Source organism: Cyrtonyx montezumae, unplaced genomic scaffold (assembly GCF_038088225.1).
Source record: "Cyrtonyx montezumae isolate F1298 unplaced genomic scaffold, pur_monq_1.0 scaffold_25, whole genome shotgun sequence".
In the NCBI taxonomy this organism is placed as follows: domain Eukaryota; kingdom Metazoa; phylum Chordata; class Aves; order Galliformes; family Odontophoridae; genus Cyrtonyx; species Cyrtonyx montezumae.
In genome coordinates this window covers 10,858,868-10,885,538 of record NW_027071992.1, presented here as the reverse complement: position 1 = coordinate 10,885,538, position 26,671 = coordinate 10,858,868, and the positions used below count along the sequence as shown (strand labels likewise).

The window sequence follows — 26,671 nt, the reverse complement described above, 5'->3', positions numbered from 1 at the left end:
GGCATTACTGCTGAGATTGTCCTCACGAATCCCAAACCCTGGAGATACAAAAGAGTCCCCCTCAACTTCCCTTTGTCGAGGTGGATCTCGACAGAGATTTAGGCAAACTCAACACACACAATTCCATGTATGCCCAAGTGCTGAAGGAATTGGCAGAAATTACTGCCAAGTCACACTCTATCAATTTGGAAAGGTTATGGAGAATGGGAGAGCTGCATGAAGTCTTAGAGGAAAGCCAGTGTCACTTCAGTCTTTAAACAGGGCAAGAAGGAGGATGTGGGAAACTACAGGTCAGTCAGCCTCACCTCCACCCCTGTTAAGGTGATGGAACAACTATTTCTGCATCTCTAAACAAGTGGAAGAAAAGGTTACCAGGAGTAGTCAACATGGATTCACCATGTTTCCATTGGGAAATCATGCTCAGACAACCTGGTAGCCTTTAATGATATAATGAGCGGAGGGGTAGATGAGAGCATTGAAGGTTGTCCTCCTTGACTTCAGCAAGGCTTTTGACACTGGCTCCCATAACATCCTTGTTGGTAAGCTCAGAAGTTGTGGGATAGAGGGGTAGACAGTGAGGTAGACAGAGAACTGGATGACAGGCAGAGCTCAGCAGGCTGTGATCAGCAGCACAGTGCCTAGAAACCTCTAGCTGTGTTCCCCATGGGCTGGTACTGGGTTTAGTCTTTATTTTCCTCATCAGTGACCTGGATGGAGGGATAAGAATGAACCTGTGCAAATCTGCTGGTAATAGAAAGCTGGCAGAAGTGGTAGAGTGCAATAAGGTCTCCTCTGAGCCTCCTCTTCTCCAGACTAAACAATCCCAGCTCCCTCAGCCGCTCCTCATAAGACTTGTGCTCCAGGCCCCTCACCAGTTTTGTTGCCCTTCTCTGAACACGCTCCAGGGCCTCAATGTCCTTCTTGTAGTGAGGGGCCCAAAACTGAACACAGTACTCGAGGTGGGGCCGCACCAGAGCTGAGTACAGGGGGATGATCACCTCCCTGCTCCTGCTGGCTACACTATTTCTAATACAGGCCAGGATGCTGTTGGCCTTCTTGGCCACCTGGGCACACTGCCGGCTCATGTTGAGCCGAGCATCAACCAACACCCCCAGGTCCTTTTCCTCTCTACATTCTTCAAGCCATTCTGCCCCAAGCCTATAGCATTGCATGGGGTTATTGTGGCCAAAGTGCAGGACCTGGCACTTGGTCTTATTGAACCTCATCCCATTTTGCTCAGCCCAGCTGTTCAGCCTATCCAAATCCCTCTGAAGGGCCTCCCTACCCTCAGGCAGTTTGACACATCCTCCCAGCTGTGCTGCCATTCAGAAGACCTGGACAGGCTGGAGAGTTGTGCAAAGAGAAGAAACCTTGTAAAGTTCAACAAGCATAAAGTTCTACGCCTGGGAGGATCAACCACATGCATTAGTACAGGTTAGAGCCTGACCCATTGGAAAGGAGCTCTAAAGACCTGAGTGTCATGCTGGACAACAGGTTGACCATGTGTGCCTTTGTGGTTAAGAAGGCCAGTTCTATACTATGGAGCATTAGGAAATGTGTGTAGCCAACAGGTTGAGGTGAGGTAATCCTCCCCTCCTACTTTGCCCTGGTGAGGCACATCAGGAGAACTATGCAATATGTCAATTTTTGGGCTCTTTAGTTGAAGAAAGACAGGGAACTTCTAGAGAGAGTTCGATAGAGGGTCACAAAAATGATTTGAGGCAGGAAGCACCTCCCATTTGGGGAAAGGCAAGGTGACCTGGGACTGTTCAGCCTGCAGATGAATCTTATCAATGATTAAATGAGGTCTGTTCCGAAAGTAATAGCTCCCATTTTCATATGTTGGCTCAAGATGTCAGAAGCAGACCTTGGTGGTTTGGCAGTAAAGGCAGAACCTTCCCGACAATATTCCATTACATTTTGATGCTGTTTGACAGATGGCAGCAGAGAGGCAGCCAGACATGGAAGTGTATATAAAGCAAAGGCAGTGAATTCCATCCATGCAGAAAAAATTGTACTCACTGATGCTTGATGAATGTTTATGAAGACAAACAGTGGATGCGAGCACAGTGAGATGGTGAGTGGTGTATTTCAACAGTGGTGAAATGGTCATTTCAGCTGGTGCACATTTTTTAAGAGTGTGGCCTGCAGACCCTTGTTCACAGTGGTGACAGTACATAACTAATGTTGGTGACTAAACTGAAAAATCACATTTTGTAGCCTAAGAATGTGCTTTATAAAATAGTGTTATTGTGCTTTTTGTATCTGTTGCAGTTTCCATTGAAATAAATAGGAGGCATTACTTTCAGAACAATCTATGCCAGGCTCTTCTTAATGTTGCCAAGAGACAGAACAGGAAGCAATGGGCACAAACAAAAAGGTTCCATATAAACATGAGGAAGAACTTTACCAGGAAGGTGACAGAACACTGGAACAGGCTGCTGAGAGGGATTGTGGGGTCTCCTCTGGAGATACTCCAAACCTGCCTGTGTGCTTTCCTGTGTAACCTACTTTATGGAATCTGCTTTAGCTGATCCCTTCCAACTCTTATGATTCAGTGAACGTCCATTGAAATCTGAATAAACAACAGTTGGGTAGTCCTGCCTTATCAATTGCTCACATTTCAAGTAATTTCTTTGTAATCTCAGAAAGTCCTGTAGACAAAGACATACCATAACTTAAAGTACAACTCATTCAGAGCTCTGCCAAACATATCCAGAATTCATCTGAACCTTTTATTTTTCCTATCAGCTTCATGGAAGCACATTAGAAGCCAGAGGGGAAGGAAAGCATTTTTTAAAACTTGCTATTTTATTAATGCAGCAAGTTTTAAGAGTAACCTGATAGTTTATCAACTGTGCTGCTTCATGTTCTAAAGAACACACAAAAATATGTTTACCAGAGAAAACAAATGTTGGAACACTAAGGTGAGTGTTTAAAAGTAAAAGCAATCAGCAAAGTAGGATTTCAGTACTGGGAAGTGTTCTTCAGACTGACCAGTAAGAATGGTGCCCTGCCCAAAGGAACCTTTAAAAACACACACTGTGGATACACAAACAATTGCAAGTACAATCATACAAGTATTTGTGAATCATATTAAACTGCCGGTAAGACCTTCTGTGTCGCTTCAGGCAAGGTCTGCCATGATTTTTCCTACTAAACAGTCACTGGGGAAAGATGTCATGAATAATGGTTCAATTCTTCTCAAAAGTGAGACATGTTTTCTTCAGAGCAGATAGTATCACAGACATTGTGCTATTCATCACAGAGAGGAGGAAATGTTCCTAGTGGACCTTTGCATCACAGGAGCAACCATACAGAGATCAGAGCATTAGCAGGTCGTTCTTCCTGATTACAAATTATTCTACTCTGAAATATTAAAAAACAAAAAAACAAAAACAGAAATCTTATGCCTTGGCATTAAATTTCAGATTTCCTAGCAAGCTGTCAAGAACATAGTCACACATTCTTGCCTTTAAGATGAAAATTGGCTGTGATTTATCAAAGTCAGAATGGTATAAATAATGTATATCTTGCACAGACAACATTTTTTTGTAATGTAAGAACTAATGGCCTGTCAACACAGCATTCCAAATACACAACCTCTACAATGGTTTACAGAGTTTCTTCCCTTAAAATTTTTAATATGATAAATGAAGGTCTGATAGGAGGTAAAATCACTCCAGTGGATTCCTGATAACTGATACTGTGTGATGCTATGCAGAGATACATCATATACCCTTATGATGAGTTAAGGTAGATAAGGATGCAAAATTCTGCACTGTCAGAACTTTGTTGAGGAGTGCAAATGAAAAGAATATGTTTTTATATATTTTTTTTCATTTTCATATATATATATATTCACAATACTTGAAGCCTAGTCAATAAATCAAAACTTAAATGATCTCGGTGCAGTCTCATTTTGAATACTGTGTGCAGTTCTGGGCTCCACAATATAAAAATTATGTTAAGATACTTGAATGTACCCAGAGGAGACAACAGAGCTCATAAAACACCCAGAAAGCATGTCTTGTGAGGAGAAGGTGAGGACAACTGAGGAGGAGAAGCAGAGGAAGGTACCACACTTCACTCCTGGGAATTAATTTCAGGATATGAATGGCACAGAGCTGTCAGGTGAGGTTCAAACTGAGCATTTGGACAATGCCCTCAGTAATATGCCTAACCTTTAACTAGCCCTGGTCAGGAAATCACACTCAGTGGTCTTTGCAAGTCCCTCACAACTGAATTATTCTCTGCAGACAAGTCTGTGAGGAAATAAGAGGGCAGATGTTCAGTTCCTATGGTGAGAAACCACATTTAAAAATAAAAGAAAAAGCCAAGCCAATTCCATATGATTTCATGAGGCTCTTGCGCCAGATTTTCTTTCAAGATACAATAGTTCCTCCTTAAATCTGTTGTGCTCTAAATATTTTAGGATTATGCTCAAATTCTGAATCTTAGCCACAGTAGCACAGTAGAAACACATCTGCTGGAGTTTCTGTGAAAGGAATTATAAAAGCAGCATTACCGACACACAGTCAGTACAGTCAGACCAAGTCAGACTACATAAACTTACCTTTCTGTTATTGTTTCTCTGAGACCACTTGCAACACCTTTCACCACTGTACTAGCCTTTGGTGTCAGCACTACTTGAGATATAAAAAAGGAGCCCTTCTTTCTTCTTTCAGTGATTGATGCCTGGAGGAACTGAATCAGTTTTTCTGGATCTGTTGTGTTCGCCCATGGAGCTGGCATCATCTGGCCTGGCCAAAGAAATGGTACCTCAAGAGCCACTGGGCTGTGATAAAAAACCAGCACTTGGTGTTCCTTTTCCCACAGGTACTGGAGGCTTACTTCATGGGCAAATATAGCTGGGCACATTTTGTTTCCATATGTGTCCTTGAGCATCTGGACAAGCTTTTCATGATGGTATTTCTGCATTCCATAGAAATGATTGAAGTCCAAGAAAACCACTTCTTTTGGGTGGTCAGCAAGGAATGCATTGATCTCTTCCAGGCCTTCCTTGACTTTGGCACTGAATAAGCCATGAGCAAAGTAGAGTTCATTGTCTGGGTCTCTGGGCTTGGTGGAAATCCTAAGATCAAAATACCGTATACCTGCACCCAGCTGGCTGGTGAAGTTCATGGTCTGTGTAGCCAACCACTTCCTCATCAGCTTTTTAGCCACAGTCCCAAAAACAGACACAAAGTTCTGGACCGTTTCTGGTTGTTCAGGCCCAACTGGAGAGGCTTCATCAATGTAGAAGCTGAAGGAGTCATGGGAACCTAAAAACACAACAAAGGAAAACAATCAATATTAGTTTTATGCAATAGAAGATATTAACAGTTCTTTCTTTCTGACGTATGTCAATATTTCTCCACCAGCTCTCCACAGGAACTTGAATGAAAAGAACTGTCTCTTTTACAGCTCATCTGGGCACTTTCTCACTCTTTCAGCTCTCACTGACCTTTTTTCGTACTACTTAAGTCAGAGGCTCTGAATATCAAAACAAGCCTGATAAAACTTCAGCAAAGTCAGACACATAACATGCCCAGAGAGAACACAAAGATGATAATCTGGCCCTGTACATAGTGTACATGTGTGTAAAAATGCCAAAGACATGTGTGCTTTCTGACCTTTTATTTACTTGAAGTCTCAAATCATCAGCAAGGTTAGTAAATGCTGTTTTCCTTCTTAAACATACTTTATTTTTTCCCTTGTTACATAAATAAAATAGAGCTATGGATAGCATTATGTTCCTCTGCTAAAATACAGAAACTCCACTGTATGTTCTTGACAAGAACAGTACTATTATTAAACATACCCATGTAAAGGAGCTACGGTTTTCTACAAAACAACATGGTCGCATACAAATATCTAAGAAAAACTGGTTTGCAAAATTCTGTGTCAAGGTACTCCTACAAAAATACCTACACATTTTTCCAAGCTTTTAGATCATTATGTGAAAGCAGCTGCTGATGCTAAGGACATCTGCAAACACATGGTAATTCTCACAGCAACAATTTTGTCTTGCTTTAAGAAAAGAAGTGCTCATCCTAGGAGATGCTTATCATGTTCACACAGACTGTCTGACTGCAGGCAGAGCCACTGGCTGGGAATGCTGGTCACATTCACCACAGCAAGGAGTTCAGATCCTCAGGCTGTGCCACACCACCAGCAGAACTCCTTCAGGTCAGCAGGACTTGCAACTCCAAAATAGATCATAGCATTAAGCCCCCAGATCCAACTTCAAGCACCAAAATATGAGTTCAGAGCACAAGTCATGCCTTCTGCCATTTATGCTTTTGTAGGTGCATTTCAAAATTATCTTCCAAGGCACACAAGCTGTAGCAAATAAGCTTCACATTAATTAAATCCTGCTACTCAGTCATTTCTGATGGTGATGCTATTTTAACTGAGCTGCAACAAGCCCTATATACTGAAGTGACAGCTGTAAAATTTTCTTTAACAATAAGTGGAGTCACGCAAATCATCTTAAACTCTGGCTTGAATTTGGCTTTGTTTAATCTGAGAAAAGTCTTAAAATATTATACACCCCTGCTTTTCACAGTTATCTCTTTGAACAGCGTTTCACTTTCAATATCAGACAAATTTTCCATTTTGATGAAGCTTGCTACTGCTAACTGTTGAAGCAATACTGTATTCCTTGCAGAGCCTGATTAGATCATGGAATATCTTGTAACACACTGATATCCCAGGGGACCAGATCTGCATACAGAATTTTAGTGGTAAAACAAATGATTAGAGCAGTAACTTGTGTTTAAACAGCATCACAGGGAAAAATCAATGTGATACATTAAATGTTCTGCTCAATGTAACCTGCACTAATCTAGAAATCAAAGTAAATCCAGCCTTGCCAAAAACAAAGCATAGTTACTGATATTATTAAAGATGGATCTTGCAAACCCTCATTTTGTCTTCTGAAGTTCCTTTGATTTCCATTAGGATTTTATGTCTGAAGAAGTATATATGTACAAACAAGATTAACTGATTGCAGCAGTGGGCCCAAAATTGTAGTAAGATTAATTAAACAATTTCCTTTTATTGTCAGATCTATAGCCTCTGGGAGTTACAGAAGGGGTAGCTAAGCTTGATCGCCATAGCCAATATACAACACAGTACCAAACACTACTTTAAAATACTGAAGTCATGAGAGGCAGTACAATTCTCACTGTTGAAAACTACAGCGAACAACTTATAAGCAAGTAGCTTTTAGCCTTCAAAAATGCAGTGCACAGAAGGAATTGAAGGAAAATCGTGGTTAGAAGCTACCAAATAGTACAAGTAAGGTAGTATAGAATTTTGTTTTTCTTAACTAAGATCTTCAGGCACATATTTGAAGCTAAAGATTGGATTCCTGTGTGAAAAGTATAGAGAGTAGGGCACTAAATCTCCACATTTTAAAACCAGAAAAAGAAGGACTCATTCAGTTCTACACAGAGAAAACATTGGTTGACAGTGAAAGGCCCTACAATTCTGTGATTCTGTTACCTGATGTGAGATATTTTCAAGTATGTAAAGGTTCTTCCTGACTGAAACAAACAAACAAACGAAACAAACATGTTTTTGACTTTTCACATGTATAAGTAGCTTGAGCAGGTCATCCAATATTTATCCTCATCACACAATATCTATATTCCACATCATCATCTTGCACATCTAACTCTGAAATTCAAAATCCTTGCACTTGACACAGAACATTAAGAGTACGATTTCCTTCTACTGTCATATCCCAAATCCTTATGTTCCTGGTAAGGAGAAGATCTTGTATGAACAAGCCTTATGAACCTATGAGCTCAAAGGCTCTCACTTTTTCCTTTCCAATTCTGTCCCTCATCCCATCTAGGGTCAGTGAGGGAGCACATGTGTGTGCTGAGCTGCCCACCAGAGTTACACCACAAGGGTATATTTAGAAATACTAATGCAATGACACTTGAAGTCTTCAGAAGGCAGCAGTCTTTTTTTTTTTTTTACAACAGTAGGGAAGAAGACTTGCAGACCCCCCCAAAATTCTTCCACCAGATGTATGTGAGGGCAGTTGCACCTACACGGCACAAGTGACAGTCCCTACTACAGAGATTTCATAAGTTGAGATGTGGAGAAGCAAGGTCAAGGGAAATCATTCAACTCAAATAACACCAGGAAGAAGAGTAAACTGATACTCTCTTCCTCATTCTCTCACTAGTTTACTAATTGCCTAGCATTTTCTTTAACTATTAGGTAGCATTTTCCCACTATTTCAGCAACACAATAGACAACGATTCAAGGAGTCAAGGATGAAGGGTCACATCAAGATCAAAGTAGTGGCAAACAAGGCATAAACATAGATGTTTTGGGTATGTTACAGACTGACGAGTTACAAAGAGAAAGTAGGTAAGACCTTCTTTAAACATCTGGGAGAAGCACCAGGGACTATTTTTATGGGAAACTGAGTACCCTGTTTTCATGGGGAACTTAAACTATTTTGACATTTGCTGGAAGACCAAAACATCAGGGCACAGAGAATCTGGAGAGGTTTAAAGACTTCTTTTTTTTTTTTCTTTTCTTTTCTGCAGGCATTCCTACTAGACTGCTGGGCTTGTCATGAATAAAGGAGAAAGAACTAGGGACATGAAGGATGACAGCCGTAAACTGACTCTAAGGTGATAAAAAAAAATTAAATCCTGAGGAAAGAAAGAAAGGTAAATAGCAGAGCAAAGACTCTATTTCAAAGTAGGAGTTTTTGCTCATTCAACTACTTTAACTGCCAAAGGACTGAGGAGAAATAGTTATGCTGGAAAGACAACCTCCTAAAGCATATGAACAGTGAGAAAAAAAAAACAAGCAGATATGCAGGGGGCAAATTTGTCTGAACACCTGAATGAGATCAAAGACAAAAAGTCATTCAGAAAGTGTAGGCAGGGACAGCTACCTCTGAGGAATAGAGGAGGTAGACAAGGAGAGAGGAAGTGTGAAACTTGGCTGGAGTTAAAACTTGGAAAATATGCAAAAGGCAACACAGACCTCCTGCAGAAAGACCAGAATGAAGAGTGTTACTGAATGGGGCAGAAGATCTCATAGCGCAGGACAAGGAAACTGCTGAACAGTGGTTTGACCAGATGACTGCTTGAGCTCCTGTTCAACCTAAATCATTCTACATCTCTTCATTTCCCTGCTCCCCCAAGAGACAACAGCTTCACCTCTTGTCTCTCAACTTGTGATGCAATTATCACGAGACTGAAAATGCTTGCATAATCCATGACCCAAAAAACAAAACTGTCCAGTTTGAACCACTGTGACACTGAATTTCTATGAACTTAAATGTAAGCCAAACACTATTCAGACATTTATGGATAAAATGCGCAGCATCACCTAGAGTACATGAATGGTCTGTTTTCCTTAGTGAATTCCCTTAACAGGACAATTGGGAATATACAACAATATTGCTCGGTTATGGACATATTTATGGCTTTCCCGGGGGACTAATTCCCCCCCTCATTTAAAAAAATAATTGGGCTTAGTGCTGAAATGTCCCCCAGGGAGAATTCAGTTCAGAACTGTTTCTTCAGCCACACTAGAGATTTACAGACAGGTTTGGTGAAGCTACCATTTTTGCTGGCTGAGCTGTAACATATCATTCATAAAGAGGCAAAGCACTGCTGAATTACACTGTGCCCTCCCCTTGCTTCACTGAGGGCTCTGGACAATTCTCTTAACAAGAGTGCTGGAAGTAGAACCCTTTACAATTCTGTGTCTTTCAAAGCCTTGTCCAATGTTATTTTTCTGTATTTAGGAGATGACATCCCTTGGTGACCATCCCTGAAGCTTCACAAGTGGTACAGTATAACCTTTTTGAAGATACCCTTGCCAGTGACAGCTCTACGGTGACAGACACTAGATCACAACATGTTTCTCAGAAGCTGCAGAGGGCAGCAATCCTTGACATCTAGTATCAGAGATGACCAAAGCACATGCTGTTCCTATTTCACTCAGTTTGTTCTCACCATCTCATCTGTCCTTCAAAACAGATGTACAAGGGAAAAAAAAAGGCCTTGTAAATCTTAGCTACTGTGTGTCTTTAAGGAATAGCAAGTCTTCTATATATGAACACTAGATTTGCTGCATCTTAATGTTGTGTTCCTCCTTCTTTTTAACGTGGCTGAGCACTCCCCATTCTGCCAAGAGTAATGCAATTCAGACTTCATAATCCAACTAACTTTAGCATTAAATTGCTTAGGTGACACCAGCTTAGTTTGGTAAGAAAAATTACCCAAGAAAGCAAAATCAGAACAACTGGGATAAAAAAAAAGAGATTACAGATCACGCAGTGAGCCAGCTTTTCCACAGGTAATTGTGTGTCTTTCTTCCAGTGTTCAACAGTTATGCCCTGACAACAACTTAAGGTCACAGGGCTTAAAGTACTGCATGCAATGCATGTAATGCAAAAATTCAGATAACAGATCTGTAGCCTGCTCTTGGGTATGTAAGCCTAGTGACTGCACTCTGATCACATTAAGTCACCATATAACGCATTCACGCAATCTGCAGTTACCTGTGATACTCCAGACAAGGCTCATAAATCCTGTCCAAATCCTAAGAGGAACAGCCCAGTTTTCCAAATCCACACTTACTGTTCCCAAGAAAGCAGGTAAAGATGCACAGGTGGCCCTGTGCAAGTCAATTTGGATTTGAAGAAGAGCTAAGAAGTGTAAAACTGCCCTTCTGCAGTGGGACCAGGGAACTTTCCCCATGCAAGCCCCAAGACCTTTCTTTTGTTCTGTACCTGTATCAAGAAGCCTGAAGAGACGGAACTTGTCACCTCTAGCTGTCATCCACCCAAAGCCCACAGCCACAGCTAGTCAAATGGCCACAATTAGCTGAATGCAAATGTACCTGACAAGGCTCACCAATTGTGCTGTTCCTGCACCTCAACAACCAACAGTTTTCCAACAGGATTTCTGCAGCTCCCTGTCTGTAAGCAGATCCAGCATTGTTCATAAATATGTGAAGACTTTCAGAAGAGGTTTCCAGCAGCACCAGCAGGCTTACACCCAGCTTTGGCTGCCTAAAGATTCAGCAAAACTTCTTAAGGGAAAGTCAGAACAGTTTTCTCCATTCCCAAGAGCCCGGTTAGCCAAACCTCTGTATATTCTTGTACCTCTGTCTCAGCATGGAAACTGGTATTTTCATTAAGTCAGACTTTTCTTTTAAAGAGAGCAGTATCTTCTAATATCTAACAATAACTGGGTTTTATTCAAATGAATTGCCTGATCAGAAAATAAGAAAAAATATTTTAAAAGCCTACATTTTTCAAGTGGTGAGCTGACACATACAAAAATCAACCTGAATCACCTATCTCAAGTGGTGAAAACAGAAAAAGTATTTTTACTTCTTGTATATAATGCCCTGAAGTTCCTATTGAAACAAAGACAAACTAAAGTGAAAACACTTTAAAAATAAACCAATTAAACTTGAAATACCTATGAGGTAACATGAACACAAATCAATTCATTTTCTAAAATTAAATCTTTTTCCAGGTCATACAGCACTAACAATCTTGTATGCAGACAGTTAAATTTTTCCAAGAGATCAGTTTTAACCTGTGAAGTAAGCATTTTAATTATTTCAGTGTGTTAACTATAGGGATAAATTAACCTTGATTTTCAGAGGGAGATTACAGATAAAGTACAAGTCCAGAGCCCAATTCTAATCACGCTCAACTATTTGAATGCCTATAATTATGAGACCAAATGTCTGCAGGAAAAAGCTCAATTCTCCTTCAGTTTCTTTTAGAATAACAGAATTCCAAATTGCTTTGGAATTTCATGCAACACCAGCTAAACTGTCATCTTTGCATATGTGGGAGCAAGAAGAGGGATGTAGTGACAAAGGAGAAAATGTATTCTGGTTGTGCTTGTGAATGCAAGCAAAAAAGGTGACAGGAGGGACAGAAAGTGAAGCTGTCAAACTTGTTACACTACTATTAACTTTGCAAGAATTTAGATGCTGTTGCAAATACAGCACAACAATTTCCCCATCAGAAATCCATTCCATAGTCTGCCCCCATCCCTTGCATCAGCTGTATCAGCACTAAATAAATCCTCTCTTCCTCATCTTGTAACCAACATCCCCATCTTCTTTGAAAACTTCAGTGATAAGGTGGAAAAGGTAAAGGAAGTGTTTGCTTCCATCCAGCCTCACTACCTTCTGGAACAGGAAGCCTTTCTTACAGGAGATAAAAGGTGGATTTTTCATCCTCCAGCAGGGAAGGACCAGCCACGAGAACTGCACATAACCTCAGTCAAGCATTTGTGGACATAACATCATTAGTATGTGCCATGCTGCTTCATCTGGACTGTTACTGCAGGCAAACTGCATCTCAGGGAACAATATGAGAAACCAGACAGGTGCAGTAATTTGTGCACTGATATTTTAACGTGGTTTGTCAGTAAGAATGAACAAATTTATTTTACGCCCAAAAACTCTTCAAAAGTCATTGTTGAGCCAGACATTATTTCTAACGCTACTTCAGCCATGGGCAGATCTATCTCTGTATTACTCAGCTGGAAGACCTTACTCCAAACTGCCTTGGTTTCAGCTGGGACATAATAGTTTTTCTTCATAGTGACTGGTATATTTTGGTTTTAGGAGAAAAATGATGTTAACACACTGATGTTTCTAGTTGTTGCTGAATGGTGCTGTAAAAAGACATGGACATTTCAGTTTTCTCAGCTTCTTCTATGATTTTGCCAGCAAGGAAGCTGGGTGAGGAACAAAGATCTGAGGCAGTAAAGTATCAGGACAGCTGACCTAAACTGGCCAAAGGGATATTGCATAATATATGACATCATGTGGAATTGACGTTTGAAAAAGGGTTCATCAACCAGGCTGCCACTGCTTGGAAACTTCCTGGACATCAGTTGGTGGGCTGTGAGCAATTGCTGGAGCATCACTTGTTTTATGTATGTATACATGCACACACATACATGTACATATACGTATGTGTGGCAATGACAATATATATTATCCAATATATCAGATTTACAGTATATAAACACGTATAAATATAATGTGTATATATTTATATGTATATATACACATACATACACCTGTACTTGGGCTGAGGTAATCCCAGACATATGTATAAACTGTAAGAACTCCTTGAGAGCAGCCCTGCTGAGAAGAACTTTGGGGTCCATTTGATGAAAAACTTAACGTGAACCAGCAGTATGCACTGTCAACCTTGAAGGCCAATGCTAACCTGGGTTCTTTCAGAAGAGCAGTAACCAGCAGAGTAAGGGAGGTGACTGCCTCCCTCTATTCTGCCCTTGTGAGGTTCTATCTGGAGTACTGCATCCAGGCCTGGAGCCCCCAACACAGAAATAATGTGGATCTGTTGGAGGGCCTAGAGGAGGGCCACGAAGATGATCCAAAGGACAGAGCATCTCTCCTATGAAGACAGGGTGAAAGATCAGGGCTTGTTCAGCTTTGAAAAGAGAAGGCTGCAGGAAGACCTCATTGAGGCTTTCCAATATTTAAAGGGAGATTATAAATGTGAGGCAAATAAACATATTACACAGGTGATATGACAAGGAGGAATGGTTTTAAACTAAAGAAAGGGAGATTTGGATTAGATGTCAGAGGAAATTTTTTATTGAGAGAGTGGTGAGGTGCTGGAACAGGCTGCCCAGAAGGTTGCAGATACCCTGTCACTGGAGGTGTTTAAGGCCAGGTTGGATTGGGGCCTAGGCAATATGCTGTAATGCATGATCTAGAGGCTGGCAACCCTGCCTGTGACAGGGGGGCTGGAACTTCATGACCCTTAAGATCTCTTCCAACCTTTCTATGATTCTATGACACACACACACGTACACGTTTATATTACACACACGCACATATACATATTCAGATACAATTTTCTATTATCCTTTTCACCTCTTCCTTTGCTATATCTTAGTAAATAGTTTTTATCTCAACCCACAAGTTGTCCGTCTTTTTCCTTTTTCTCTTCTCATCCCACTGGGAAATGGGGCTAGTGAGTGAACTATTGTGTGATGCTTAGCCACCTGCCAGCTTTCACTACAACAGCACCACAGCACAACAGATACCAACTACTACATCAATGGTCACAGCCTAGAGCTACAGGTGGTAAAGCACAAAACATTTAAAACCCAGCATAAAGCAAATATCTTTGATCAGTGTAATACAGAATAGAAAGCTCTATCCTTCAGAGAATCACAGAATAGTTGAGGTTGGAAAAAGGCCTCTGGAGGTCATCTTTTCTAACTGCACTTCTTCTGAATCTAAACAGAATGAATTGAGAGGCAGAAAAATGTTTTGACAGATTACTATAAATCATTGAACACTGCTCAAAAAGGCTTGTATGAATCTAGCACTTAGCTAGGGAGAAAGATGAACCAGAAACTGCCCAGTCTGAAGATGACATTCCAAGTGACCAACTTTCAGATCTAGAACTGTTTGTTTCTCTTTTCACTAGAGATGAACCAGATGAGGTTTAACATGAGCAAGTGTAGAGTCTTGCACCTAGGAATAACTGCATGCACCAGTGCAGACTGGGGGATGAGCTGCTGGAGAGGAGCTCAGAAGAGAGGGACCTGGGTGTCCTGGTGGATGACAGACTGTCCATGAGCCAGCAGTGTGCCCTGGTGGCCAAGAAGGCCAATGGGATCCTGGGGTGCATTAAAAAGAGTGTGGACAGCAAGATGAGGGAGGTGATCCTCCCCCTCTACTCTGCCCTGGTGAGGCCTCACCTGGAGTACCGTGTCCAGTTCTGGGATCCCTGGTACAAAAAGACAGGGATCTCCTCAAAGGAGTCCAGCAGAGGTCTACAAAGATGATAAAGGACATGGAACACCTCCCTTATGAAAGAAAAGAAGACTCAGAGGGGATCTAATTCATGTTTATAAATATCTAAGGAGGTAAAGGGTCGAGGCTGGACTCTTCTCAGTAGTGTGTGGTAATAGCACGAGGGGAAATGGTCACAAACTGAAGCATAGGAAGTTCTGCACAAATGTGCATGGGAACTTCTTCCCAGTGCAGTGACAGAGCACTGGCACAGGCTGCACAGAGAGGTGGTGGAGTCTCCTTCTCTGGAGACGTTCCAGACCCGCCTGGACGCCTACCTGTGCAACCTGGGCTAGGGAGCTGCTTTGGCAGGGGGTTGGACTCCATGATCTCTGGAGATCCCTTCCAACCCCTACAATTCTGCATGATTCTGTATATTCTGTGATACACAACCAAATCTTGATACACAAGAAGTGTTTTCAGAAACTATTACTCTCGTTCCACTAGCAGAACTGTGAAATACTGAGATTATGTTTTGTTTTGTGCTTTTGAACATGGACATGACTACAAATGCCTTCCATGGCAGTCTTTGTTCACATTGCCTGTAACTTCCACAACCACGAAGAACTTGCTCTTTGTCCTCGCTGAGAAGCATTACCACTTTAAATGTTTATTTTTTTTAAGAGACAGCTTGTGGACTATAGCAGTGCCCGCACTGAGGAAATGCTTCTGATTGCTCAACTGAGCCACAATGCTCTTCTTAGGAATGCGACAGTATTTGGGTGAAGATCTCACTTCTAAAATCAAGCAGTACAGAAGGCAAGGAAAAATCTTTTTTGCTTTGCAGCCAAGAATAATGAAAAATCACCAAAGTAATTTTTTTCTACATAAGAGCTTTGGCTAAAAATCTGACTGGGTTAATTCTTATTCAATTCATACTAGCATGTGTAGCATACATTTATTCTCCTACAGATCCCTCTCGCAAAAGAAAGGATCAATTTCCTTCTTCCTTAGAGCACCTACCAGTTAATATAATATTTAAAATTCCCAATGCCCCGTTGAAAAGCAAAGACATAAAAAAAGTGAGCTGGAATTTTATTTCTGACTCTCCAAACACTGTATGTCACAACTACAGATACCACAAGGCAAGTTCTGCTAAGGAAACTGTTCTTAAACAGGGAATTAGCATGTTGTCCTCCTGAGAGCAAGTTTCTATTCTCACTCACTAACTTCTTTATTGTCCTTTAATAATTTGTGTAGTAATAAGTGTTTAAATGTTTTCTGAGACACTTGAGTGTAAATAGCCTCCCACCTCCTCCCAGTAAAACCACCTCCAGATACATTTCAGCATGGACTTCATGCATACAACCCACAGAGAAGACAGCATGATGGAGAAGGGCTTGAATAGCAGGGGCTTTCTGAGAGCCCCAGATTTCTGTACTCAAAATCCAACATTAAGTGAATTATTAGCTTCATCCCTTGTAAGTTCTAAACAAGATGGTATTAACTCAAACGCCAACACTAACATCAGGAGAAGCTTGAAAAGGGCTACATGATCAGACCATAGCACAGAACAAAGAGACTTGTTCTGAGGTTTATTCAGCTTGGTGGAGACCTTGCATGGCAAGTTCTCAGCAGCAGCACTGCTCACAGCCTCTCTCTATCTTCATTGCCATAGGGGGTGTCCCCAAATTCTCTGCAAAATGTTAGTCAGGCTACCAGGTGAGTCCCTGCAGACACCTGAATTCAAACAGCACAGGTAACATTTTTTTGTATTAGATAGATAAACATAGAAATGATCATACTGAAGACTGAAGACTGAAAGAATCAGTTACTGTTGCTTCTGCACTCCATTTTTTTTCCCCAAATGTGATCTTAAATGTCTCAGCTGCATGCAGAAGAAAAGGTAGAGGAGAAAGATGGTAATATTGCTTATGTGTATGCCAAATGTATAATATAAACACAGCTTCACATTTGTGCACTGCAGTGAAAATTTTAGATGTGGGAATTACTTCAAACTTTTAATGTCCAGCCTAAAATAAGCCACTAAAGAAGCACTTAAAGAAGACCACACACACCTGAAAACATATAGTCTAGCATGACCAGAGGTTATTACACCTTTGACAGAAGAGCTGATACAGCTTTTTGGTTTCCATGGTCAAGTGCCATGATAGGTGGACTGTTATGGCTTACTTATTAATTTAACTACATGTATGAAGATTGTATAGTGTATTTTATATCGAATTAATGAGCAAAACGTACATCATTTCATGGAGAACTGTAACCTGAAAACAGATTATGTACCTAATTATTAGGAAAGAAGATCCCTGGGGCAGAACCCTAGCTATTGTCATCACCATTTCACAGATGAGGATTCTTTCAAGTTTTTGCTTCTCTGAGAACACATCTGCTATGATTTTTCCTTTTTTTTTTTTTTTGCTCTGGAAGCTCACTGCTGCTTGTTCAGATGCATCTGAGATTTCTATCACAACTGACATTTTAGTTTAACACTAGTCTTAGAATTACCGTGTTAGCTATTTTCCTCTTAATTCATGGAACAGCATAAGAAGATGGACATTTCAGAACACAAAAGGTATATCTGATTCTAAGCTTAAAATTAATGTGCCAGGAATAGTCTGGGGTGTATTTTATTCCAGCACCAGCACAGTCTGGCTGAGTATTTCATCAGTATCCAAGTCATATCTCTTGGGGGCGATCAGCAACACTTGCATCGTGAGCCAGCAGCTCTGGAACTGGCAAGAAGCTGCAATGACCCCAGGCAGCTCTGCTCAGCATGTAAAATGGCATCTACTCACAGTGGCTGCCTTCCGATCATAATTCTTGTTCATAACCCTAGTGCTACCATTGACAAGATAGCCTTCAAGGGCAGTATGCAGCTGAGGAGGCTTATAAAAAGAGAACAGGCTGTTGTTGATCTGTTCATATCTCTTCCTCTCCATGCACACAGGAACATAAAGCGCTACTTATTATGTATAGCCACAAGTAATGCAATGTTCACACTTGACAACAGGATCAAATCAGGACACCTCTGCTTCTTGTGCCATTTTGTATTTCATTTCTTTTCACTCTTGGAAACAGAAGAATTTTCCCTTGAAATAATTGCTTCTGATTACACAGACCTTTGTCTTACCAGTTAATGCATCTTTTCAGCACAACAAAGCATTCTGAATTTTCCACTGTCATCATCTCTTGCCTCTCCCCTCTTCTTTGATATAATTGATTTTCCCTCTGATATATATGCCTATGTGCCCCAGAAGCCAAAAAGAACCCCAACCACACCCTGTGGTGCATCAGGCCCATTTCTGCCCCAAGCAAAGGAAGGGATGGTACCCTGTGCTCTGTGCTGTGCAGTGTCACCTGGAGAGCTGCATTCAAGTTGTGCACTACAAGCTCAGTAAGAGATAAAACTATTCAGGAGAGCCTGAAGGAGGGTTAAGGGCCTGAAGGGCAAGGTGAGGCAGCAATGGCTGAGGTCCTTGTGTGCACTGGGCCCACAGCAGAGCAGGCTTGAGGGAAGTCCTGGTGGCAAGTGCAGCTCTGCAAAGGGAGTGGAGAGCACTGCTGGGCTCTGCTCTGTGACAGCTCCAGGGCCCGAGGGAACAGCATGGAGCCCTGATGGGGGAGGGCCAGGGAGTTAGGGTGGTGCTCATGGCCCTGAGCTGCTGGAGTTGAAAGGGCGTTGGACAACACCCTCAGACACAGAGTTTGGACTTGGGTGATCCTGTGTGAAGCCATGGGTTTTAAATAATTATTTTTGTGGATTCCTTCTAGTTTCTATGTATAGATATGATACACATAGATATATGTATATATACATATATGATTCTATGATATATTATATAGCCCTTTCCTAATTCACTGCTGAACTGACAGGCTGTTTTGCTTCACTACTGCTTTTACTTCATTGTTGTTATTTTTTTGTTTGTTTTATGTTTTTCCTCTTTAAACTAAACACTTGTTACAAAATCTGAATATAAATACTGAACAATGTTAGTGATTCTTCAGCTGGCAAAACTTTATTGCACAGCATTTTTTATTTCTTCATGCATTAGTATTTTAGCCAGTATTTTAAGGACAAGAAAAGGAAAACTGGGATGCAGTTGTTTAGACTGAAGTTGCGTTTGCATTGCTTGTGGATAAACAATGCCTTAAAACAAGTTCTCTGGGAGTTCACAGATTCTACAAGAAATCTGAGGCAGTCAGAGATGCATCTCCACAGGAACTTTCAAGGCAATATTTTTCAGCTGTATGTACAAGCTTAGAACTCGGCTGCAATGACACCTATGAAGCAGAGAACAAGGACTTCCTCTGTGCTTTAATGAGCGCACAGACATACATTTATCAGCACTCCAGGACAGGCTTTCCAAGGATAGTATTGGTATTCTATTATCAAGCAAGAAATCCAAGCTTGATTCATTTTCATTTTCTCAGTCACTGAGCTTGAAAAGCTGGGACAAACCTGAGGAGTTAATCTTATTCTTCCGAAGAAAAGCTGGGAAGGTGAGTGGGAGAAATATTATTCTCTCTTCTGAGTCAGCTGGCAAAGGCTTTCACACAGAAACTCTTCTAAAAAGATCACTTTTAAAAGCTTTTCACATAAACTTTGCTGACCAACTGCACTGAAACAGAGACAACAAAAAGAATCAAAATACTGCAAAGGAATGTGAGGATGAGGGAAGCATGTAAGTCAGTGTATGTTGACTATTCCCCTTGCTCGGCACCTTCTCTTATGGTTTATTTGTTTCATTCAGCCCAACGCTGAGTCCCCACCCTACAGTGCTATGCAGGAAGTATAGTGCACAGACGCGCCCACCCCCAGCATGACTCTTTAAGTACTTCTGATCAAGCCCCAGCCCACAGATGGTTTGAGGCCAGTAGTGGACCCCTGGCATGCTGGGCCTGAGGCTTCTCAGAGTTGGGTTGCTTGGGAATGCAGCAAAGCCTTTGACACTGTCTCCAACAGCATTCTCAGGGAAAAGGTGGCAGCTCATGGCCTGGACAGGTACACTATGATGGTTAAAGAACTAGCTGCACAGCAAGGCTCAGAGTGATGGTGGAGTTAAATCCAGCCATTATGAGTCAGTACTGGGGCATGTCCTGTTTGATATTTTTATTGATGACCTGAATGAGGGCATTTAGTGCACCCTTGGCAAGTTCACAGATGACACTAAGTTAGCAAGATTTACCTGGGGGTGGGATGGCGCTACAGAGGGATCTGTACAGGCTAGATGACTGGACTAAGGCCAATGGGATGAAGTTCAAGAAGTCCAAGAGCTGGGTCCTGCGCTGTTGTGATGGCAGCAATACCAAGCAACACTACAAGCTTGGGGCAGAGTGGCTGGAAGTCTCTGTGGAAGAAATGGACCTTGGAGTGTCAGTCTGCGCTTGGCTGATCATAAGCCAGCAGTGTGCCCTGGTGGACAAGAAGGCCAATGGCATACTGGCCTGTATCAGAAATAGAGTTACCAGCAGGAGCAAGGAGATGATCATTTCTTTGTTCACTTAGCACTGGTGAGGCTGCACCTCAAATACTGTATACAGTTTTGGGCACCTCACTACAAGAAAGACATAAAGACCCTGGAGAGGGTCTGGAGCACAAGTCTTGTGAGGAGCGGCTGAGGAAATAGAAGCTATTTACTCTGGAGGAGAGTCAAGGGAGACTTTATTGCTCTCTACAACTACCTGAAGGGAGGCTGTGGTGAAGTGGGGTTCAACTTCTTCTCCCATGTATCCCACTTGGGATTGGAGGGAATGGCCCCAAGTTGTGCCAGGGGAAATTCAGGTTGGACATTAGGAGAAATTTATTTTCTGAAAGAGTGGTCAGGTACTGCAGTGGGCTGTCCAGGCAGATGGTGGAATCACTTTCCCTGGAGGTGTTCAAGAAATGTTTAGGTATCATAGTAAGGGACGTGGTTTACTGGGAAATATAAGTGATAGGTGGACAGTTAGACTGTATGATCCTTGAGGTCTTTACCATTCCTGGTGATTCTATGATGCTATAGTCTTCACAGCGGACATTCTTCTATTGTCTGGCACATTCATCAAACTGCTGCAAACAAAACTCCCTTAGCCATGGTGCTTTACACAAGACATAACTCCAGAAAATGAATGCTGTAAGGCAAGTCACTCTCACACAAAGTCTCTTCAACTACAGTGAAGACATCTTAATGTTTTACTTCACATTTAGTAGTGTGAAATAATGAAAATACTTCCCATAAGCCTGAAATGCTTATGAAAAACATATCATCTTCTCTACAGCTTTTTTTTTTATAAAAGTTCAGAAAAATGGTTTGAAGCAATCTAGAGGTCCCTTCCAATTCCTACAGTTCTGTGATTTGGAGCCTAAGCTTTATGAAGGCACTAGTTAAATATGCACAAGAAGCACTTTGCTCTCCTTAACTAAACAGGCTGCAAGAGAATGGGCAACTGGATGCATGCAGGCTTGTTTTGCCATCTGCAAACATCAACTCTCCACAAAGTTACCATTCCATGGTGTCTCACTTGCCACTCAAGCCCTGTATATTAGGTCTGCAAATACAGGACAGTTTTGCTTTTGTATCTAAAACCCATGCTTAACAAAATTTCTCCCTGTGAATACACTACAGATTAAAAAACAAAAAAACCTTTCCAGGAGGCTCCACATAATCATTATCTGACTTTCACATACAACTGCAGGCTAAGGAAAGTAATCTGAAGGACTCTGCATGTGAGAAGTTCAAGATGGTTGTGACTTTCCTTAGAAACCAATCCAAGATACCACAAACTAACAGATGCTAATACACTCTGATCTTGTGTAATCTCCTAGCATCCAATGTTCCCCTCCCATTTCACCACCTTCTTGCACCACACTTCACTGTTCAAATTCCCATGGAAGATCTCCACAGTCACACACAGTCCCTATAAACCATTCCTTATAGGAATGTGTACAGAAGAAAAAAAAAGTCTGACTACATAATGTGTGGAGAAAAGCAATCATAACACCTGTAGAATATCAGATGAATTCAAAAGAATTGCCAGTTGCCATCAGATGACACCTAGACATGAAGATAATGGACAGACAGGCTTTACAGAAAAGAACAGTGGAAAGACACATGCAACTGGCAAAGCAGAATTCAAAGAAAAAGTCTAAATGAATTCATTTTGTCAGTAGTGAATGGAAGAATAAGCAAATGTGATCTACATTTTTATCCCTTGAACATGAGGTATGGGCAGAGAGGTGATATTTCTGCAGCGAAATAGGGAGATTTAAAAACAAATCCTGTCCCAGCTGAATACATGTATGACTACAGACCAGTACTTGAGACCTGGAAGTGTTGTCAGACAGTCCATGCAGTGATCATGTGGTATGCTGTTTTAGGAGCTATACCTCAGCAGAGGTTTGGGATAAGACAGAGGTAGAGGATAATTTGGCATCTCTTCTTTCCCCACAGGTTCACAGTCTGCCATTTGAACAAAATTTAAAAACAAAACATGAAGTTTCAAAATTTCTTCTTGCTTTTAACTGTAATTATGAATAAATCTCCCTGTCTGTGCTGCTGACTACTTTCATTCTTTGTTTCTGGGGTCTAAGAGTATAAAAGAATAAAAAGGAAAACACAGCCAAACAGCAGAGATCTAAAGACAGGTTACAATCTCAACAAATATCCCAGAAACAGGACTCAATTTGTTGCTATTTCAGCTCGTAGATCAAATAATAATAAGTTGAAAAAATCACAGTCTTACAGGAAAGTATTACCAAAGCTACTGCTAGAGCAGTCTTGGCTAGGACTCTGAAATGATCTACAAATGAGCTACATCACCAGTGAATACCCTCTCTGGTCTAGGAACATAAAGAGACTAATTTCATTTTGCAAAGAGAATGGCAACAAGGAAAAACTCATGGAATATAGAGGTACCAAACTGTTAATGCCTGCCTTTTACTCATCTCTTTTACCATCACTGAACAGGCAATTTAGAAGCCCTGAACAATCAGTCAACCTGCAGTCCTGCCAAACATGCTATGCCCAGCAATTCAATTTCAGCTCCTCTTGCTTTATTTGTTGCAAACGGTTTCCCTATTTGATTCAGGACAGCAATCCAGTAAGTCACTATACAATACAGGGAACTGTAAGAAATAAATGAAGCAAGTTATAAAATAACTATTCCATTTCCTAAATTTCCAGTCCATACCAGATTCCCAGTTGGCATTTATCAGTGTAGCTCTAATGACCCATTATGCCAATTTAGACTGCTGCAGATCTGGCTGCTAGCGTTTACCATTTAGCATCAAAAAATCAATGAAAAAGCACAAGCAGCATTATTGATTAACTAAATGAACAATCAGATGATCTGCACTTTATCCAGGCTCTGAATACATCTAATTTACACTGGATGTGTTCAAGTCTTTAAAAACAATAATTAGTTTAACTGTTTCATACTAACACTACATAAGTAAAACATTTTATATTAATTTCCTAACATGAAGTTGGAGAACATCCTCATCCTCCTGGGTCATCTCAGCTTTTTTTTTAATCCCTTAGTAGAGAAGTTAAATTTGATGCAATAAAGTTTACAAATTACTAAGCATATCTGAAGGGCCTTAGAAAAGCATCAGAGCATCAAGTGCTTTTAGACTTGAAAGAGCCCCTCAAAGTCATGTTTACTTAGAAAATGATACTGACAGCAGCACACTCTGGTGATTGCATTTTTGGCTTTAACATGATGCTTTCTCAACTTAGAAGTCAAAATATTGTGATTCACAGTAATCCTAAAGTAAAGCTGACAATGTTTGTAAAACTGACACTTAACAATGTAGTGATCATTTCAATACAACTTCTGTCATGCTTCCTTTGAATTCTCAAATAACTTCTGTGCCACCCTTTTATTCTGTAGAAACTGGTTTGTGGCAGGGCAGAGATTGCCCTAGGTATTTGAGCATAAGAATTACAGTGCAAACTGTGATACATCCACATCACACTCTAGCTTCATGCCATTCGAATATTTATTTCTGGACATTTTCAAGGTTTTGCTCCAGATGGTCCATTTATGATTCATCTGTTGAGAGGACATGAGTGGTTTGTATGAAAAGAGACCCTTTGCTTTTGCTTCAGACTATTAAGTTATTACTTAATCAACTGGTGCTGACAGACAGCATTTCAGTTCTGCAGACCCACTCTGCAACCAAACATAATAGCAGCTGTTCCATACTGCTATTATTGTCATTTTTCAATGAGACTGTCAAAGCAGAGTCTATGAGTCTTTTTTTTTAATCTGCCTTTTTTTCCCAGTTACACAATTATGTATTAACATAGAACTTTGATGAATTTTGAGTAACAGATCTTCTGAAAAATAAAATCCTTGATACTGCTTTCAGGAATAGCTGTACTGGAAAAAAAAAAAAAAGGAAACAAAACAAAAAAAAAATCCATCAAGCCACTTGCAATTACTTGAAAGTGGATCGAGACTGGCAGAGACCTAGATTTGCATATCTAACTATTTTTAAAGCCTGTTAAGACCCTTAGCTGCTCTGTCAGATGCAAAGCTCCAGTCAGAACACTGCTGAAGCTGGGGAGTACTTGGGGATAGTGCTCCTGGGAGCCCCTATCCTGTGACACAAAGATGTGTGTTCAGTTCTATCTGGGAAACAGGTTCAAAACTTTGGTGAAAATTTCTTCACCACTTGGTTTTCTTTTCTGTAAAACAAGGAATATTAATACCCTGTCTTCCATTGAGCCTCCTAATAACAAGTGCTGCATAGGAATGAGGTGTTGGTGTATTTTCAATTGAGGCAGTACCTAGATCAAACAGACACTCAGCAGCACAGTTAACACAACGAGCTCAACAAGCTGGACACAGCCATTGCAGCATCTGCAGAGGCTGTGTTTCACCACCAGAGGCAAATGGTGCTGTGCAGGGGCTAAGTTACCCTCTCCAGCCTGGCAGATTGCCGCCCACTTTGTCAGCAAGCTGATCCCACGTACAACAAAATAAGATTTTTTGAAGCAGCTGGGTCTAGTAGACAGTGCTGTGCTCACGATTGCAAAACATTCAACCGTGCGAACAGCGAAAATGTTTTTTTGATGAGGGAAGTATCAAAATAATCTCCTGGTAATTTATTTCTCACCTACGACAAACAGCTAGTCTACAATTTTCTGTTGTTAACAACAGCTCTGATGTATAAACAAATAATAAATATGTCTCATCGAAGAGTGTGTTTTGAAATCTAAACATATTAATTAAAAATTAACATTTGTAGGAAGTTCCTAATTCTGCTCCTCTTCTGGCAATTAGCCATTCTGTACATCATGTTAGTGACATAGTTTAATTATCTCTAATTCACACATTGTAATCATTGTCTAGAAAGTTTGCGATACACTTGTGAAGCAGATTAGCATTCTTTATCAACACATAGTTGTTTTAATGTTATAGAATCGCTAATGCAAAAGAAAAAAAAAAGATATTTTTGAATCATAACATGAAATTTATAATATTTCTGTCTTTGCATTAAGTGTTCTCTTCCTGTCTGGTGTTTCAAAGGCACTTCTAACCTAATAGCTGAAAGTACTAAAATTTCATTTCATTGAGTACAGTAAGAAAAAGCGAAGAAATCATAGCTTTGCTATAGTGACAATACTTTTTTTAAAAATTCTCAACTAATTTAAGAGATTCTCAACTAATCTGCTTCACATCTTTTGAAAAACTCTCAGAGCATATACTTGTTTCTTTCTGTTCCCAAAAACCTCTGAAACTGACTTGACAGAGTCTGACTGTTGCTGGGAGCTAGTGGCATCCAGGGTTTTTTTTTAAGCGAGATGCACGCAGTTTAAGCCTGGCAGTGCTTAACTCCAACATAAGGTGTCATTGCTATTGAAGAGACAGGGCTTAAGATTGAAATTCAAAATTGCCACCCTTTAAAATAGTGAGTTAATTGTTGGTATTGCTAATGTTCAGACCACATTACTAGACAGTTCTTCAACACAACAATTGATTTCAGCAGCATATTTCCTAGCATTGTTCCAGGCAGATTTAATGCAGCCTACTCATCAAGTGCAGGGTTTTAATAATTTGATGGATCTACTGAGTGAATCATAATTTCTTCTAAGAGGTAAGAATAAAAAGAAAAACTGTAGGTGCTGGTGAAGGAAAGCCAAGTGAAAAACCAGGACAAAACCTTGGGAAGAATATATTTGAATTTGCAAGGTATTCTGTGTGAGAATGTATAGAAAATACAACAGCTTCTTCATTTGCTGCAATGCACTTCAAGCACAGGTGTTTCTCACACTAGGTCCCTAGACACAAAAAAAGAAAAAAAAAAAAACAACACAGATTTGTACCAGATCCCCAAGGAAAAATACATTCTACTTTTTGCTTTTTTAGCTTTATTTCACTAATATGCCTCTGTCTGCACAGAGGTACAAATCCATATTAAATATTGCTTCCTTACTCCACAAGTGAGCACCTCTGCATCTTTGAAGAATTCTAGAAACAAGACTGTTCAATTATTTGCCTATAGAATGACAAATTTCATAGCATTGATAGACTTTCACCAGTCAAGCGTACACAAAGAGGCACACAAGGGCACTGAGCTCTGAACAGTAAATGAAGCCATCAAGGATGACCAGGCAAGCATGAATGCAGGTTCCAGGAACATTTTCATGTATGGTTCAAAAAAAATAGGAGTCCACAAAGAGGAAGATTCCAGCCTGAGCAATTCTATGATTCTGAGATATACAGCAATCAGTCCAAGCTGAAATCCTTTCCTGCTCGCTGCACATTCCATGGTTGTGCAGGGGCAAGTTTTGATCTATGCCATCCAAAAAACACCCGTCTCTTTTGCAGCAAGCAGAGCTACAACAGAAGCAGAATC

General features: G+C 40.6%; 1 protein-coding gene across 1 annotated transcript in view; it reads right to left on the bottom strand.

Annotated features, from left to right (window-relative positions):
- PLCXD3 (phosphatidylinositol specific phospholipase C X domain containing 3) overlaps positions 1-26,671 on the bottom strand; it is a 93,014-nt gene that overhangs the window by 30,046 nt on the left and 36,297 nt on the right. Inside the window, exon 2 of the mRNA XM_065739951.1 lies at positions 4,577-5,285. Coding sequence (XP_065596023.1) covers positions 4,577-5,285 — 709 coding nt within the window. The remainder of the gene's footprint in view (positions 1-4,576; positions 5,286-26,671) is intronic.